The 19,552-nt window shown below is 37.6% G+C and overlaps 1 protein-coding gene across 1 annotated transcript; it reads left to right on the top strand.

Moving 5' to 3' along the window:
- Nucleotides 1-1,125: 1,125 nt before the first annotated feature.
- Nucleotides 1,126-19,524, top strand: RNF141 (ring finger protein 141). Its single transcript, XM_070934069.1, has 6 exons — nt 1,126-1,260; nt 7,258-7,460; nt 9,807-9,915; nt 10,279-10,460; nt 11,274-11,381; nt 16,565-19,524. Exons 1-6 carry the CDS (start codon nt 1,126-1,128, stop codon nt 16,713-16,715), a joined length of 888 nt encoding a protein of 295 aa, XP_070790170.1. The 3' UTR covers nt 16,716-19,524.
- Nucleotides 19,525-19,552: the final 28 nt, after the last annotated feature.

The raw sequence follows: 19,552 nt of genomic DNA, 5'->3' as shown, positions 1-19,552 counted from the left end.
CCATGATTGTGATGGATAGGATATAATTTCTGTACAAAATCATAGGAAATCAAACCTGTGTTTCTTGCACCACAGATGTACCAAAAGCTGTCAGATCTGCCAGACTGATGAAAAAATTGTGATTTTAGGTGAATCCTGTATAAAACCTAAGCATCAGATCAAACATCAAAACTTTTGGATCCATGAGAGCTCATTGCTAATACAGAAGCGACATGCAATTTAATGTTGGTTTATAAGGACTTCTTTTAAAAAATCATGGAAAAGCAAGGCAATCTGACTGAGTTTTAGAAACACTTTTGTGGCATTGGCTAATTGGTGTAAAAAACCTCAGAACAATGTTAGGGTTCGATGCATGTACGCAGACTGGAAATTATTTTACAGCGGCGGACTTAGATCCTATAAAATGATGAGGATTTCAAGAATCCGAAATTAATCTTTTGCCTGGTTTTCCCACCACATTGTCTCCAATAAACGTGTCTTGTAGGATTGCACTGGGAATGACCCAAAGGTGCTTTTTCAAGAGGCAACTGGAGTTTCTTGTTTTTCTTTGAAGAAATTTCGCTTCTCATCCCAGAAGCTTTTTCAACTCTGGATGAGAAACGAAACGTCTTCAAACACACACACAAACACAGACACACACAGAGAGAGACATAGAGAGACATAGACACACACACACACACACACAAAGTCCAGTCTCCTCTTGAAAAAGCACCTTTGTCTCACACAGACACAGACACAGACACAGACACAGACACACACACACACACACACACACACAGTCTCCCCTTGAAAAAGCACCTTTGGGAAAACCACGACCTGGATGACATCTAGGCAATGACAATCCTTTCAGAGAATCCTCCCGGAAAATCACGACGGACCAATAGTCCGACTCTTAACTTTTTTCCCCCTCTTATATTTAGAAAACGTTTTGCAGACTGTAAAAAAAACAAAAAAAAAAAACAACAGACGGCGAAGAACCATTCTCGGGAAGTTACCCTCGAAACCCTCGCGGCAGTTCGGCTATTTTCGACGTCCTGGCAAGGAAAAGCGGGGAAGCGAAGCTTCAAGTCGTCAGCTGAGCGCGACGGGATTCACCCTGGCCCGTTAAAGTCGCGTCTTGACGTCATGCACTCCACTGGGCAGGCGGAGCGAGTCGATAGACTCGGCGCCCGAAGTGGGGCGGAGGGGGGTGGGCGGAGCCATTGCTGGCGGTCGGAGTCTGTTGCTGCGAATTCGGAGCAGGATGTTGGAGCGTCAGCGGTGAGGGCTGCCGCGGAGAGTTTGGCTTGTTATGGGCCTTGAACCCGGGAGGAGGAGGAGGAGGAGGAGAAGGAGAAGGAGAAGGAGGAAGGGGGCGGGGGGGGGGTGTCTCTTCCCTTGCAACCAGAGCTCGAGTTAAGACAACAACAAAAGGGAAAACGGGACTGGAGCGTGGGGGGGGGGTGGGGGGTGCGGTCGTGGCGTGACCCATAACGAAGTGGTTGCATTAAAATGTTAAGATTTTATTATTGACATTTTCATGAAGGTTGTATGAACGTTTAGCATGCCCCCCCCCCCGCTCTCTTCTCCCATTTCCTTCGATATGCAAACACTGGCCCTTTTTCGGGGACTGGGAATCAAATACTGGGCTGCGTTCTAAAGCCTGGGAGATGGCAATGGTAGTTTAAAGGTCTTTTCTCACGCCCGTCGGATGCAAAGGCAACCCTGTATAAACGTGTATACCCTGTAAAATAACCCTGAATCGCCCCCACCCCACCCACCCACCCTTAATAAAGCCCTTTTTTTTTTTTTTTTTTTGACGTTGGCTGAGATCCACTTTGCAAGGCGCTGGGTGTGTTTCTCTCCCAAAATTCAGGGACTTTGTTTCTTTCCAACTCAGCCCAAGCTGCCTGAGTTTTAGGGGCAACAGAGCAGGTTCCCCACATGGAGGTTTGGGGCTTGTTGGTTTTCTGCTACTATTAGGCCAGGGGTCTCCAATCTTGGCAACTTTTAAGACTTGTGGACTTCAACTCCCACAATTCCTCAGCCAGCTTTGCTTTAAGATTTATGGACTTCAACTCCAGCTTTGCTGGCTGAGGAATTGTGGGAGTTGAAGTCCATAAGTCTTAAAAGTTGCCAAGATTGGAGACCCCTGCTCAAGAGGACCAGCCCTGCCTGCCTGTGTATTACCTTGCCTATTGCCTCTTCTGAGTGAGCTAAAAAACCTAAGTCAGGTATAAGTGGAGTTCCTTGAGTTTTGTGAATAGAGAAGCACTTTTTCTGGGTAGTCCAGGACTATCCAGGATTAGCGCTGACGATGTTACCTAGTTTTTGGTCATGGAATGTCTGCAAGGGAGCATCGAGGGCTCCTCCGTTCAGCAGCCTCTGCAAGGAATCAAGTTTGTTTACGTTTTTAATCCAATGTTTGTGACGCCCCAAGGGAGTTTGACAGATACCCTAACTAACATTTCTTGATGGCTCAGCAGGTGGTTGCACCTGGCCCACCATGTCTAAACAACAAAAGCTCAGCTACGGCTAGGCTGGGTTGGGTTAAGATTGGGGCCTGTAGGTTTGTTTAACCAGAAAGTTGGGAAACCTGTCTCAGAAATAAGCAGTGGGAAACTTATGTTTTAGTGCAGTCACATCAGCAGCTGAGCAGGACTTGAAGGCGACTATATTGCCCGTATAGCAACATCCGGGGTTGGTTTAGAGGAGCGGTGTCAAACTCGATTTCATTGAGGGCCGCATCAGAGTTGTGTTTGAGCTCAGGAGGGAGGGCGTGGCTGGGGGGGCGTGGCCAGCTCAAAGTGTCGGGGGCACCTGCAAAAGGGGAAACATTTCTCCTTTCGTTTTTGTTTTGCTTTTAGTTTGTTCTGCTAGGCCTCTGCCAGTAAAAACAGAGTTCAGGGGGATGTGTTGCCCCCCCCGGCCCCCATTTTTAGCCGCAACGGCCTCCTGCAGCCCTCTGCCAGCAAAAATGGAGCTTTGGGGGGGGCACGCAGCCCCCTGGGCTCTATTTTCACTGGCAGAGGGCTGCAAGAGGCTGTTTTTGCTGACAGGGGCACCCTAACCCTTGGCTGTTTCCAGGGCGGTCTGCGGGCCTTGAGTTTGACACCCCTGGTTTAGAGAGATGAAACACTCTGGATGCTTCTAAAACATAGATACAAGTAGTCCTCGACTTACAACAATTCATTTAGTGACCGTTTGAAGTTGCAGTGGCGCTAAAAACAGTGACTTATGACCATTTTCACACTTATGACCATGGCAGCATCCCCGTGGTGACGCGGTTTACATTCAGATGTTTGACAACTGACTCACATTTATGAGGGGTTGCAGTGTTCAGGAGTCATTTTGTGACCTTCTGACAAGCAAAGTCAATGGAGAACCCAGGTTCACTTAACCATGTTACTAATTTAAGAACTGCAGTGATTAACTTAGCAAATGTGGCAAGAAAAGTCATAAAATGCGACAAATTGATTTAACAAATTTTGACTTAACAACATTGTTTTGCCCCATTTTACGATCTTTCTTGCCATGGTTGTTAAGTGAGTAATAAGGATAAGTGAATCTATTTTCTTCATTGACTTTTCTTGTAAGAAGGTCACAAAAGGTGTTCACATGACTCCAGGACACTACAGCTGTCATAAATATGAATCAGTTGCCAACCAGCTAAATTTTGATCATGTGACGACCATGGGAATACTGTAACATAGGAGCCTTGATAGTACAGTGGTTTACGCACCCTGTTATTAACACAGCTGCCTGCAATTTCTGCTGGTTCGAATCTCTCCAAGACTCAAGGTTGACTCAGCCTTCCATCCTTTCTAAGGTAGGTGAAATGAGGACCCAGTTGTGGGGGCAATAAGCTGACTTTGTATAAAATATACAAAAGTATGAAGGCTATTGCTTAACGCACTGTAAGCCGCCCTGAGTCTCCGGAGAAGGACGGCATATAAATCAAATTAAAAATTAAAAAAATTAAAATTAAAAAATTAACAGTCATAAGTGTGAAAAACGGTCATATGTCACTTTTTCCAGTGGTGTTGCAACTGAGTGATCACTAAATGAACTGTTGTAAGTTGAGGACTACCTGTATCTCAATTTTGGGGGACAACTCTGCAAAATGATACCCTATTAAAACAGGTTGCTGGAATTCTGAAAAATGCTTCTACTAAACAATACATTTACAATTTAAATTACATTTCAAACTGTAAAATTTAGGACTTTTTTAATGTTTATGTTCAAATGTTCATTTTAGAAATTAATGCTTTCAATTTTCAAGCCTTGATTTATTTACTCTTGGGCAGTTCCACTCAACCCTATGAGCAACAGAGTTATTTTATAACAGGCATTACATTTCCCTGACTTTAATATTATTACTTTTCAAATCTTTCATAATACTGTGATAATGTATCTTGTATATTGTTTTTAAATTAATGTCTATTAATAGACATTACAGTTTTACAATTTTTGTTTGGTTTTTTTAAGATTTAAGATAATTACTTTGAAATATACTCAGAAAACTCCAGCTATTGGATAGATTAAAATATATTTAGTAAAAAGTAGAATGACAAATTAGAGCATAAAATAAATTATAGTCTTTAAATTATGCACCATAAGTATAATTTGTGAGTTTTTTTGCATGTCTAATATGTTCTCCTTAATGGTCAACTAAATTTTGCTGTGCATTGTTATTTTCTGCATGGTTTCACGTGAATGAATGTTATTCTCCCTCCATTTAAAAAGTACTTCAGTCTACAGAGTTTTAAACATAAACTTGCAATTGTTAGTCATTATATTTTGTATTTTAGGAGTTACTAAAATAAGAGTTACTGCATTTTTAATAAAAATGTGCATTCACAGGGTGTTAATTTCCATATTGAGAATATGCTTGAGTTAGGTGTCAGTAGTATTGGATTTAATCTGTTCTGACCCAGCCTTAGCAGAAACAAGAAACAGACTCCTTGTCACAAAAAACCCTCTTTATTTTCCTCTTGTGAATTAATTGGATCCGCTCCAGTCCGGCTTCCGGCCTGGGTACAGCACGGAAACGGCATTGGTCGCGTTGGTAGATGATTTCTGGAGGGCTCGGGATAGGGGTTGCTCCTCTATTCTGGTCCTGTTAGATCTCTCAGCAGCTTTTGATACCATCGACCATGGTATCTTGCTGCACCGGTTGGAGGGGTTGGGAGTGGGGGGCACTCCCGTTTTGCGGTGGTTCTCCTCCTATCTCTCCGGTCGCAGTCGGTGTTGGCAAGGGGGCAGAGGTCGACCCCGAGGCGCCTCGTTTGTGGGGTGCCGCAAGGGTCGGTCCTCTTGCCCCTTCTGTTCAACATTTATGTGAAGCCGCTGGGCGAGATCATCCGTGGCTTTGGGGTGGAGTTCCATCAGTACGCTGATGATACACAGCTGTACATCTCCACTCCAGGCCATCTCAACGATGCCCTTGAAGTGATGTCCCGGTGCCTGGAGGCCGTGCGGATCTGGATGGGGAATAACAGGCTTTGACTCAACCCTTCCAAGACCGAGTGGCTGTGGCTTCCGGCGTCCCGATGTAGCCAGCTGGTGCAACTTGGGCGTCCTCCTGGATACACGGCTGTCTTTGGAAGAGCATATGACGGCCGTGGCCAGGGGGGCTTTTCATCAGGTCCGCCTGATTCGCCAGTTGCGGCCCTTTCTGGATTGGGACTCCTTACGCACAGTCACTCAGGCGCTCGTCACTTCCCGCTTGGACTACTGCAATGCTCTCTACATGGGGCTCTCCTTGAGGAGCACCCGGAGGCTCCAACTGGTGCAGAATGCAGCCGTGCGGGGGATTATGGGAGTAAGAGGGCGCTCCCATGTGATGCCTCTCCTGCGCGAGCTGCATTGGCTTCCAGTGGTCTTCCAGGTGTGCTTCAAGGTGTTGGTCACCACCTTTAAAGCGCTCCATGGCATCGGACCTGGGTATTTGCGAGACCGCTTTCTGCCGCCGATTGCCTCCCACCGACCAATACGCTCCCACAGAGAGGGACTCCTCAGGGTGCCGTCAGCCAGGCAATGTCGGCTGGCGACCCCCAGGGGGAGGGCCTTCTCTGTGGCAGCACCTGCCCTCTGGAACGATTTGCCCCCGGAGATACGAAGGATACCAGATCTCCGGGCCTTTCACTGTGCCCTAAAAACCTTTCTTTTCCATCAAGCAGGGCTGGTGTGAAAACCCCCCCCCCACCCTTTTTTTAGCTCTTTTTAGTTTTTTAGCTTTTTAAGTGTAAATTGGGTTTTAATTGGATTATTTTAAATTGTGGGCCAAAGCTGTATAATTCTTTTAAATTCTTTTAAATTTAAAATTGATTTTAAATTTGGTATTGGTATGTTTTTATCCTTGGCTGTGCACCGCCCTGAGTCCAATAGGAGAAGGGCGGTATATAAATTGAATGAATGAATGAATGAATGAATGAATGAATGAATGAATGAATGAATGAATAAATAAATAAGAAAGAAAAAAAGAAAGAAAGAAAGAAAGAAAGAAAGAAAGAAAGAAAGAAAGAAAGAAAGAAAGAAAGAAAGAAAGAAAGAAATTGCATTCACCCTCCAGGCATTAGTCCTTCAAGGAGTTAACAGACGTTATCAGTTCCTTGTGATAATTTTAAAGCCGTGAGCTCCCAGACGAAAGGCTGCAAATTAAGTTCTAGCAAGCAGTCTTTGTGACACGAAAGGCAATGAGCCAAAATCTTCAAAATCTTCAGAACTACGAACTGTTGTTTCCTACGACCACCACTCCCCTTTCCTTTTATTTATTCCCCAGCCAGGGAGGGGCTATTCAGCGTCCATGTGTGCCTTGCTTCCCGAGTCAACTCCTTGTCCTCAGTTGTTCTCTTCTCCTAACAGCTCTGTGCATATGTGCATCTGGAACAGACCCCAGCTGTTCTTCCTCCCCACTTATCTCCGCCTCCAAATGCAGCTGCCTCTCCAGTGGCTGGGAAATGTCAGACGGCCCTGGCTCTATCTCTATCGCATCCGACGCAAAGCATCCAGAGCCTTCCTCAGACTCCAGAGGTGGCCCAAGTTCTTCCCCCAACCTCCTCATTGTCCGACTGTGCTGCCAGCTCTGCTGGCAGCTGGTGGGCCACAACATAATCTGACTTCATATCTGGTTAGCTCTATATAAAGCAAACCAGCTTTATAAAGCTACTCCAGCTAAACTATATAGCATGTAGTTAGCTTGCAATTTAGGCATTGTGAATTGAATGCAATGATGACTATTTCTTCTAAAACAGTGTTTTAAAATATATTTATTAGAAATTCTCTAAATGTGGAAAGCAGTATTTCATCCTGGGACCTGAGCTAAAGCAGTCTATCATGGGCCAGCAACTCTCAAGCCAAACACAGACAGTTATAAATAAGCTGCCAGAAAAAGTTGTCAAGCATGTCTCTCTTGTTCGAGAAAGCGGTTTCTTGACATATGAAGAATTTTTGGGAAGAGTGGCTGAGCTGAATGACACGTGAGATTTTTTCCCTTTACACATGTAATAGTTTAAATATTTAACAGGAACCTGCTTAAGGTATTTGAGAACAGGGTGGATTTGATTTAAATCGAGTTGATTTTAAATCACAATTTAAACCATGATTTAAATCACTAGTAAAAAGGCTTGATTTAAATCAACTCGATTTAAATCATAATTTTTAAAGAGCAACTGTCATCTCTGCTACTCCTTTGACCCACTGTTGACTCACCGATAGTCCCAGTGTTGCAGAATATAGAGCCTCATGCTACATAATTAAGCTCCATTTCATGCTGAATAAACTAAATTATTTATGTATCTTAAATAGAAAACTATCTTACGATAGATTTTTACCCCAAAAGTTTTTTATTAAAATAAATTCGATAAAAATCAAAAAAATCTGATTTAAATAAAAAAAATCCGATTTAAATAAAAAAAATCTGATTTAAATAAAAAATCTGATTTTTTTGATTTTTTTTTTAAAAATCATTGATTTTTATCCACCCTGTTTGAGAATGAATTATTAGCAATATATACTGTATATGACTGCTTAATTTCTAATAAAAATGGGACAGTTGCATTACATGGTGGGACATAATATTTAGTTTCTCGGGATGTGTTTGGTCATATCTTAAACCGCAACAAATGCTTTGCGATCAGGACTTTATCAGATGTATATTGTAATGTTTTTCAAATTGAAACGAGTAGATATGAGAGAAGCTTATTTCCCTTATTACAGGCACCATAATAAATTACATAAGAGCAATAAAAATAAATCTAGTACTCATTCATTGAAATTTAACGACAGTTAAACCAATCAATGCAAACCTCCTAAACCATGGCTTACCCATATTAATATTGAACTACTTGGAAAATACTTTACTTCTTTGCAATTATCACTTTATTAAAATGTGTCCTAAAATTGAATCTCTATTGGACATGAATGCATTTTTCAATTCTTGCTTTAGTAGGAAAATAAAGCTCTTAAAAATACTGTATGTTAAGGATATTGTTGTGTTACCAACCAGCAGAGTAAGTGCACAGAGAAACGCTACTGAGAGCGATGAATATAATACATACAAACTAGTTTAACAAAGCTTTTACTTTGTAGTGAAAAACAATTGCGTAGTCTTTTTATCAATCCAAGTCTTTAGCCATTCAAATCAGTCCAAAGTTACAGATATCTTCTTACCAGACAAACAGCAGTTGGTAATAAACAGCAATTCAACGCTGGTAACAAATCACGATGGTAACAGATCCATCCACTTCTTCACATGACGACAGTAACATTTCCAACCAACAGTTCCAGTCAAGCAGCAAGTCAAGCAATGCTGAGAGCAGGTCCAACAATGACTATAGTTCGGCTTCCTTCTTATATGCAGTTTACACTAGTAATTATGCACTTAAGATAAGTGAAGTCAGCAGTGCAATGACTCAACAGTACAATTATGATAATTGCAGTCAGCATTCAGTCAGCAATCAGTCATTACAATGACTCAGCAGTACAATTACTCAGCATTACATTTAAAGTTACAGAATACATTTAAAGTGATAGCACACATATATTGCCTGGACAACTTGTTAGACTTATACCATATCCTAACACTGTAGTTGCAAACATAATAATGTTGCTTTATACTGAGTCAGATAATTGGTATACCCAACTCAGCAATTATTTATGGTGACTAGTAATGTCTCTCCAAGGTATCTGACATTTACTTTATGTCAGATATGGTTATGAAGGAATTAAGCCTGAGATCTTTTGTCTGTAAACCATATACCAATCACTTACGTACAGTTCTTAAAATCATTGCATGAAAACACACACTTTATATAAACCCATATTTGTATAAAGTTTTCCAGCATTTTGGTTGGAATTATAACACATAATTATTTTAAAGTTGTCATCCTGGAGAACCACAAATGAAGATGAACCAGAGAAAGAATAATTATATTCCCAAGAAGCAATTCAAAGAAAGATGAATGTTTATGTACAAGCACTGGGCTGGAAATGACTTCCTTGATTTGTTCTCCTGCCAATCTTCTGGAAACAGTCTTCCAGGATCAAAGGCTTTTAGATGAATGGTGTTGGCTCTTAGCAAGATACTTCCAAACTAGATAAAGATGATATCAACAAGTCTTTTCATGAAAGCAGCTTAGGAAGGGCCTGAGTGGAAAAACCAATTTCCACCAAATCCATTACACAGATCACCTAATTTGGATCCAGTTCTATGTTTGAAAATATATTTCCTTGCAATTTGTACATCATGTTCACTGTAATGTTTAAAGTGTGTATCCTTTTGTGCTACATTTATAGAATGTTGAATAAATGTTAAATATTTCCAGAACTGCACAATTAGCTTCTGGCCAGAATAAGCACCTGTTATTTGAAGTGCAGCCAGGGTCTGATGCTACAGCTTTATGGAAGGTGGCCGTTCGGATAGTTTGCACTAAAGTAAGTTTATTAGAATCTTAAATTCTCTAATTTATAGCAACATATAATGCCTATTAAGGATAAATTTTGTGGATGTTCATGGTTAATTAGAAAAAATGCCACATTTTCATAACTTATTAAAAATATGTATTTTGCTGTGTTTATAATGTTTTGCTTGTCATAATTGTACTAATGTACAATTATGACAATTATGATTGTATTAATGTGCCATTTACCATTATGAACATTATAAAGACATTTATAGCATCTCATAATGTCAAATTTCTGAGTTAGGAACTCTTGATTTACATTTCACTAAAAATAAAATTAGAATAAATGGTGAGATATTCAAGAAAAATGATAATGCTGCTCTCTGTGTTACAGATAAACAAGACAAGTGGGAATGTGGAAGTTTCAAGAATCATGAACTTGTATCAGTTCATTCAACTTTATAAAGATATTACAAGTCAGGCATCACAGGTTCTTTCACAGAACGCTCCCTCAGAAGGAATAGCAGAAGATCTGTCATCTGTTGAATCTTGTCAGGCTAGCCTTTGGATGGGAAGGTATTTGAAATACTCTAAAAATGTTTGAATCTGTCCAGTTTCTTGCTCCAGCAAGGAGTTTTGTAAACTTGATTCAGTTTAAGTGAAGGTTGTCATTTATTATAAAAATGTGCAATGAATGAACGCTCAGTTATTTAGTTTACCTTTTTTCTTACTGAAAATATATGTAAACTTTTCTGAAAAAGAGGCACATCCTCTTGCAGAGAGGCATCCTCTTCATCCTTTAGTGATGAAGATTCATTTTGAAAACGAAATAATCTATCATTCGTATTAATTTTCCCCATTCTGGAAAATTTGAGATTATTCAGAGAGCTGAAAGAACATTAAATTACTTCTGTGCTAGAAAACTATTGGAAATAGGCACTTAGATAACGGGAATAGCTATTTGCCATTGTATACAACAATCTCTCTGGTTGTTTGGTGTGTGTAAAAATGTCTGTTCATGCACCACTCATAGTATGCAAACATTAGTAATTGTGTACATGTTGAAGAAGCAAATAACTTTTCTTATTTGTACATCAGTCTATGATTATTCTTTTTAAACACTTTTTAACATTTTTAATGTGTATTATAAGTTTCGTTTATAGAATACCATTTTTTAATATAAAAATGGTCTCCGTCCTCTTTTCTTAGGACAAAACCCAGATAGTTTCTTGCAAGTTGAATGTGAAATTGATTTAGTGAACTAGGGGTTAGAAGATTATAACTATTCATGATAAAATATTTAACAAGAAACAATTCAAGGTATACTACATATACAATTAAAGTTCTGGAAATCTTCGATTGTGAATAAATAATATATTTGCACTGTAGGGTGAAACAGCTTACTGATGAGGAAGAATGTTGCATTTGTATGGATGGACGTGCTGATCTAATCTTGCCATGTGCCCACAGTTTTTGTCAGAAATGCATTGATAAATGGTAAGTCACTTAGTTAAATCTCATGAACAAATTATACCATGTTTAATGAAGAAAGGAAATGAACCCTTCTTTTCAAGGTCACCTCAGATTTGCAAGTTCAGCTCAAACTAGTCCTGGGGATTTCACACGCAAACAAATATGTGTATTTTATATACTTGTATATTTGAGTAGTTATATGTACCTGCTTATATACATGCTGCTCAGAAACCTTACTTCAAGAGGCATGCCACCCTATATGCAAAACATAATATTTTTTATAATGCCAATAAACCAGGCAGGTGGTTAGCATATTTGTTAAGGAAAAAGCAAAAATCAAAGACAATAGAGAAAATAAAATATAAGGGTAAAGAGGTTTATGAGCAACAACTGATTAAAAAATCTTTTTTAGAGTTTTATTCGAGGCTGTATACTGGTGACAAAATTAAAGATATAGATATAGACAGATATTTGCAGAAAGAGAATATTTATACAATTTCAAATGAGCAGAGGGATAGTTTAAATCAATTGATAAATTCCGAGGAAATTGTGTTAGCAATTAAGCAGTTGAAAGTGGGTAAAGCTCCTGGGACGGACGGTTTGACAGCTATTTATTATAAAACTCTACAGGAGGAAATGGTAGAACCATTGAAAGAATTATTTAACAATATACAACAGGGAGGAGAGGTACCTCCAACTTGGAAGACAGCATTTATCTCGTTGATCCCAAAAGAAGGGCATGATGATACAAATCCTAAAAATTATAGGCCGATTTCATTATTAAATACAGACTATAAGATATTTGCTAAAATTTTGGCAAATAGATTAATGATAGTCATGCAGCAAATGATTCACCATGATCAAACTGGTTTTATAAATGGTAGACAAATGAAGAGTAATGTAAGGCAAATTGTTAATTTATTAGAGTATTTGGGAAGGAACAACCAGGTCCCCGCAGTGCTAGTGTTTTTGGATGCTGAGAAAGCCTTTGATAGATTGAATTGGCAATTTTTATTAAAATTAATAGAAAGCAATTTGGAGAACAATTTGTACAATCTATTAAGGCAATATATCAAAAACAAGCAGCGCAAATAATAGTTAATGGTGGTTTAACAGATGCTTTTAACATAGAAAAAGGAACAAGGCAAGGTTGTCCCTTGTCTCCGTTATTGTTTGTTTTGACGCTGGAAATTTTATTAAACAAGATACGTGAGATGAATACAATAAAGGAAATTAATATTAGACAGTATGAGTACAAGTTACGAGCATTTGCGGATGACCTGGTTGTTACCTTAACCCAACCGGTACAATCGATTACAGCCTTGAGGGATATAACTTGCTTATATGGACAAGTATCTGGCTTTAAAATAAATGCAGCTAAAACAAAAATAATAGCTAAAAATATGGTTAGGAGCCAAAAAGAAGAGATAGAAAGGTTAACAGGATTTGGAGTAGTTAAGAAGGTTAACTATCTGGGGGTTTATATTATGACTGCAAATATGAAATTATATCAGTACAACTATGAACCATTATGGCACAAAATACAGAAAGAGATGGACAACTGGAAAAAACTACAACTGTCTTTGCTGGGAAGGATAGCCGCTGTAAAAATGAATATTTTACCAAAATTTTTATTTCTTTTTCAAATGATACCTATACTTAAAAAAGATGAAAACTTGAAGGAATGGCAGAAGGGCATAAATAAATTTGTGTGGGCAGGGAAGAAACCACGAGTTAAACAAAAGATATTGCAAGATACTCGTGAAAGAGGTGGCCTTAAAATGCCCAATTTAAGACTGTACTATGAAGCCGCTGCCCTCTCAACAATCACAGACTGGATAAACCTAACGGAGGAAGAGATATTGAATATTGAAGGATATGGTTTGGTATATGGCTGGCATGCTTACTTAGTGTATGACAAGAAAGTAGATAAGACTTTTAAAAGTCATATATTAAGAAATGCTCTATTGCGTGTCTGGAAAAAGTATAAATATAAATTAAATGATAGGTTACCAATATGGACAGCACCCAGACACGCGATAGAGAACAAATTTAGAGCAAAAGCAAGATAAGATTACATATAAGGAACTCCTCTATAAGGAAGGAGTCAGATTACAATTAAAATCTATGGAGCAATTAAGAGAAGAAGGAATTATTAAGACTTGGTTTCAGTATGGACAGTTGCTGGCCAGATGGAGAGAAGACCAAAAAACTGGTATTTTGCAACAGGATGAGAATTTGATAAAGCAAATAAGAGATAAAGGTCAAATGCATGTAAAAAGGTTGTATAATGCATTAGTGGAAATAGATTCAGAAACAGATTTAGTTAAGGACTGTATGATAAAATGGGCACAAAATATAGGTGAACCAATAACGATGGAAACATGGGAAAAGATATGGGTTAGAAATGTAAGATTTACACAAGCACAAAATCGAAGGGAGAATTTTTACAAGATGTTTTATAGATGGCATTTAGATCCAAAAAAACTAGCTTGTATGTATCCAAACTTACAACCCAAGTGTTGGCGATATGAGTGTGAAGATGCTACATATTTTCATATATGGTGGACATGTAAAAAAATTAAGGCTTTTTGGATAAAAATATGGTGGATTATTCAAAACATTTAGAAGAAAAAAATTAAATTCACACCACAGTTCTTTCTGTTGGGAATAGTTACGGATTGTACTGTAATAGAGACTAAGCTGGTTTTGAACTTAATAACGGCTGCCAGGTTACTGGTGGCACAGTACTGGAAGAAGGAAGATCCACCCACCATTGAGGAATGGACATTAAAAGTTGTGCATTTGGCAGAAATGGCAAAAATTTCATCATATCTTAAAGACCATTCAAATGAGAGATATATATCGGAATGGAGAAGATGGATTGATTATATACAGAAGAAATATCTGAATAAGAAGATTCATATAGCTTATGAATGAAATAATTTTAAGTAGTTTATATCTGGGTTTTTTTTTTTTTTGAGTTATAAGGAGTTAAGGACCGAGGGAGAATATGAAATGTAATAATTTGTTAGCATATTCTAGTTTTTGGTTTGTGAATGCTATAGCCTATGCTTGTTCTGGGAAGTCTAGGGAGGGGGGTGGGGGGGAAGGAGGGGTGGGGGGGTGAAAATGTTTGTATTTCTTATAAAACTTTTCAATAAAAAAAAGAGAGGCATGCCAGCACAAAGTAAATAAATTAATATTAGTTAATATCTTTTAATTTAAACCCCCAAAAAATAAGACAGTCCATTTGTAAATTGATCAGTCTTGCTTTTGTATGTATGCGCACCCACACATACACAAACTTTTTTCTCAGAAACACAGAAGCTCATTTACATTCACACATATACCTCTTCTTTCCAGCAAAACCAGCAAAAAGAAAATCAAATAAAACTGAATGGAGGCTTGATGGTGGGATAGAGTAATGGATAGTGAAGCCAGAGGTGGGAGAGGGGCAGATTTGGGTAGAGATATGAGATGAAGAAAAAGGCATCTGAATATGGAAGGAGAAAATAAGGACAGTGGTTAACTCGGTACTCATTGCCAGTTGGGTCCAGTGAGTACCAAAAACATTGAGTACCAAACAGACTTTTCCCATAAGGAATAATGTAATGAATCACAAGGCAGCCAACACCAACAAGCTCTAGCTTTTGCATTGAGTATTAAATAATGAGTACCAAGACAAAATTTTCATATCAAAATGCTTTGAGTACCAAATTCGATGAGTTTTAAAGCAGTTGAATATCAAGGTACCACTGTAATTATTTTCCTCATATATTTTCCTCATACAGTTGTCCACAGTGAAATTGGAGGGAGAGGAGGAGCTGGATTCGTGAATAGAAGAGGCCTTCCAATCCTGGGCTCCTTGTGCATTTTTCAGAGTTCTAGCTCTCAGTGAGCTGGAAGTAGGTCCCCTTTTCCAGCACCACCTCTACTTCAAAGATAACAATTTAAGAGAAAGAACTTGTCTTTCTTTTTGAATAAAACCAGTACCAATATTTTAGCTAATGATGCTTTATTTGAGAAATTATATACTTCTTTTAAATAAGAAATAGTGCTTCTTGTCTAGCTATGCTAATTTGAACAAATCTTCTATGCCTGTGTGGCACAAAGCTAATTCAGTTTGACACTATTCAAAGCTAAATGTTAACAAATAGCCACCGTGTAATATGTTATATAATTTGGCTTTGCTTTATATTTCAGGGAGTAAAATCGTGCCCTTTTAAAATAATAAAGCATTCTGGCGGTATGTCTTGATTTCAAAGACAATTCCACTTAAAAGCAAATCTGCTTTGTTGGAACAAAATGTAACTTCAAGCAGTTATTAAGAAAGAACTACTAATACATTGTTTTCCGCTGCATTTAAGATAGTCAAGTGTAAAACCAAAAGTTTGAACAGTGGGGCAAAGACATTGTCAGCAGAAGAATTCAGCCTAGTTATATTTCAGTTTCTCTGCTCCATTTATTTCTCAAGCTATATGTGTTGGGCAAGGAAATTAATTAAAAATATTTCTGTATGTTTGTACATTGTGCAAAACCTTTCATGACAAACTGATGTTGAACAACTTACAAAGTAAACTATAAAATACATAAACCAAAAATCAACAATCCATCCACATGTCACATTAAATTAAAATTACTGAAGTAAACTACTATTTTGCATAGAGGTAGAATAACTTGCATACATCAGAGCCTCCCAGATTGGAAAATTGTTTGGAAGATAGTTGAGGATCTAAATGAGTATTCTAAATATTTTGCCTCTTAATACAGTCCCCAACCTTATAAAAAAGCCAAAACAAATCTGAAAATTTCAGCCATCATGCTGTTCTGCGATACTGATAGGGTTTGCTGTATCCTTAGCCAAGTGATAGGTGAAGGCAGTCAGTATTTGTTGATAGGGCAACCAATTACTTTAAATTATAGACATTTAGAATAATGTAAAATTTCCAATTTAAAAAACAACAGGTTGTTTTTCTTTGGAGGTTTAAGATCTCATTGCCTGGTGGCTTTCAAAAACAGGTCTGCACAGTCTATGTTGGGGATACTTTCACTGTTATTTTTAGCTTGGTCTCATAGATAAAACACTCGTCTTTTAGCCTTTTGTCCAAGATCCTATTATTTCTTACCATTAGAGCAAAAAGTCATGCGCATTGTCAGTACAAAATCTGAAAAGCAGTGATGGGTTCTTCTGACTTCCTTTTCAGGAGTGGTCGTCACAGGAATTGCCCTGTATGCCGCCTACAAGTGACCGCTGCAAATGATTCTTGGGTTGTATCTGAGGCACCTACGGAGGAAGATATTGCCACTTACATACTCAACTTGGTGGATGAGGCAGGCCAGCCCCATATACCCTGATGTTCGTCTTAACATTCATAGTCTTAACATCTCCCAAGATACCATTCTCATTATTTTTCCTTTCTTTATTCATTACATTTCTAGAAGCTAAATCATTATTTTTTAATAACGACTAGTTCTGGGAAGGCCTACTTGTAATTATTACTTTCCTCAATTACTCTGATAATATTTACGGTCAATACACTATGGATTTTCTGCTATTTTATGAGGTACTGCAGTATTTTAGTTCTAGTAAAGCTGTTAAGTGTTTGTTAAAAGTTGACTTCATTGTCTCAGTTGAAAAATGTGGTTGGTTCGCAAGTCCTGTTTTCCAACACTGTCTAAAAACAATGTTCTAATGCTTAAATGGGAATTAAAATGGCTAGTCCTTGAACTTACTAGTTTCTGTTCTCCCTCCTATGAAATGTTGCAACTCTTATTGTTGACATGCGTTTGATTAAATCAGTAATCGGTATGTTACATTCCTTTTATGGAATCTTTTATGAAAGCAGATTTTCTTTTATAAATGATTGATTTTTTCATTTCTACTCAGAGATAATTTTCTAAATCAGTATTTATTTCTTAAAGTTTGTCTATGCAGTATGGATGGATCCAGCAAAGTTTCTTCCAGTAACTTCTCTATCAGTAGAAGGCTTCTAATGTAGCAGACAGAAATCTTTATTCTCTTTCTCCCACCTCTTCATTTCCTACATGCCTTGAACAGCTGTCCCCTCAGCTTCAGGAGAAATTTCAGGAGAAATTCTCCAAAACAGTGAATCTCTGAAGCATAGTGCGGATAGTAAAAATCTTCTGTATTCTGTTGTTTCTTTTGCAAATGCTTCATCTTAATTACATGTTAATTACAAAATCTGGCTGAAACATGTTTATTATTTATTTAGTTTTGTTTAGCTTAGCCTTCTATTTACCAGTTCGTAAAAAGTGCTATTGCTATGAAATGAGATGGTAAAGCACAGAGATTTCTTTTCCTGTAGGTACAATATGAAACAGAAAAAGTAATCTTTCATTTTTTTTGTGATCACTTTGCTTTAACGTAGTATGCATGTTGTAATCGAGTATTGGTGTGACAAATGTGTCCTGAGTTGTTACCCTACCAGGTTACATTAATAGTTGCCAGAAATCCACCATTTTCCAATTGGTGCTGAGTGATTTTTACAAATTTATTTCAAATGGCAGCTTAAAATGGTCTTAAACCCCCCCCCCCAAATTAAGTCCCTAGGCAGATTGGGCCAACACAAATCCCCAAATTGATGTGTTACTGATGTTGAATTTTATATTTTTCATAACTGCTATTATTATTATAATTATTATTCATAGAATGGATTTGGCACCACACAAGGAAAGATGGGTTAATAGTTAAATATCGTGAAGAGTTTATGGCCTTATTTGGAATTGCCTGGTAATAATATACCAGGCATTTAATATATGATTAATATAGATTAATATAGTATAATAAAATTGTTTTCTACTGTTGCTGAAATGTTGCATATAAATATAGGTTAAACTAATTAAATTGCAAACCTACACTATTAGCTAAAAGATTTCTATAAATCACATCCAAGTATTGAACCTTACCACTTCAGAATATGGCAAACATGTTTTTGAGAGATTATCAAATTCTGCTTAAATTAGTAAAATCGAGTAGAAATGAGTGCTTTTCCTCTTTTTTTAATATGTGCTAAAGTCAAGGTTCGAAGAGTAACTCTTATTACTTAAAATTTGATATAGAGAAATTCAGATATTGCAAATATTTCTGACAATTGATTTTAAGTGGGCTTTAAAATTCAGAGTAAACAAAACATTTACTTGTTTTTGTTTTGATGTGTTTTTCACTGGTTATAAAACTGATCATGGATTTGATTTCCCCCACACCCTAGATATATTTGGATTTGCAGTGCTGTGATTAAAGTGCCCAATACTTTATATTGACATGGTAGAAACAATAACCCATTCTTTTTTTTTCTTCATATAAGGTCTGATTGACAGCACAAATATTTGAAATGTAAGCAGTAGATCATTAACTCCTGACATTACTTTTCTTTTTTTCCTGTCATGAGTATAAGAACTGTACACCAAATCTTGTAAAGATGGAAGCTTTAAAATATGCAGTCCACAGAGGGGACATGAAATTATAGGTTCGGTAATTTCACAGTTGTAAATATGTGTAAAGTGAAAATGTGAATTATATAGTGTTTCTATCTTTTTAAATATACTCATTAGTAAAAGCGTTAACAATGTGTAATATTGATCCATAGTAAATATATATGTAATACACACACACACATACACACACATATACACACAAGCACACACACACACATGGTGTTTTACAGATTAACTATGGATCATTTGCTGTCTTCCTTTTCTCTGTTTCCATTGTGTTGTGAAGCTATGCCTCTTACTAAAGGACTTTTAGTCTAGATCGAAGATTATAGAAGAAGCTGTAACACTCAAAGACATGGAAGAGGAGATTTACAAGTTGCTTACCCATGCCTTTTGACACATACCCTACCACAATAAGCATATGGCAAACTAGAAACCTATCATAAGAAATAAGTGTGTTACATTAATCATGTAAAACTGCAGCCCAGTTGAGTTATTCTTCTAGCATTGAATCTGATGAACATTGACAAATTTAAAAAAGGTTTTTAAAAGAAATGTTCAAGGGATGAATTACTGTTAAGAGAAGATGCATTCCTTAGTTCTTTTGTGTGTGGATGTGAACTTTTCTTAGTGGTTTTATATAAGACTGTTAATAACTATAAGCAATTTAATGTATTATGAGTTTTGAGCAATAAACATTTGGATTATTTATCTTTGTGTAATGTTTGAAATACCTT

The sequence above is a fragment of the Pituophis catenifer genome, unplaced genomic scaffold, assembly GCF_029215685.1.
Source record: "Pituophis catenifer annectens isolate HBS135680 unplaced genomic scaffold, rPitCat1.0.hap2 SCAF_1, whole genome shotgun sequence".
NCBI lineage: Eukaryota > Metazoa > Chordata > Lepidosauria > Squamata > Colubridae > Pituophis > Pituophis catenifer.
This window is presented reverse-complemented; position numbering and strand designations above follow the sequence as displayed.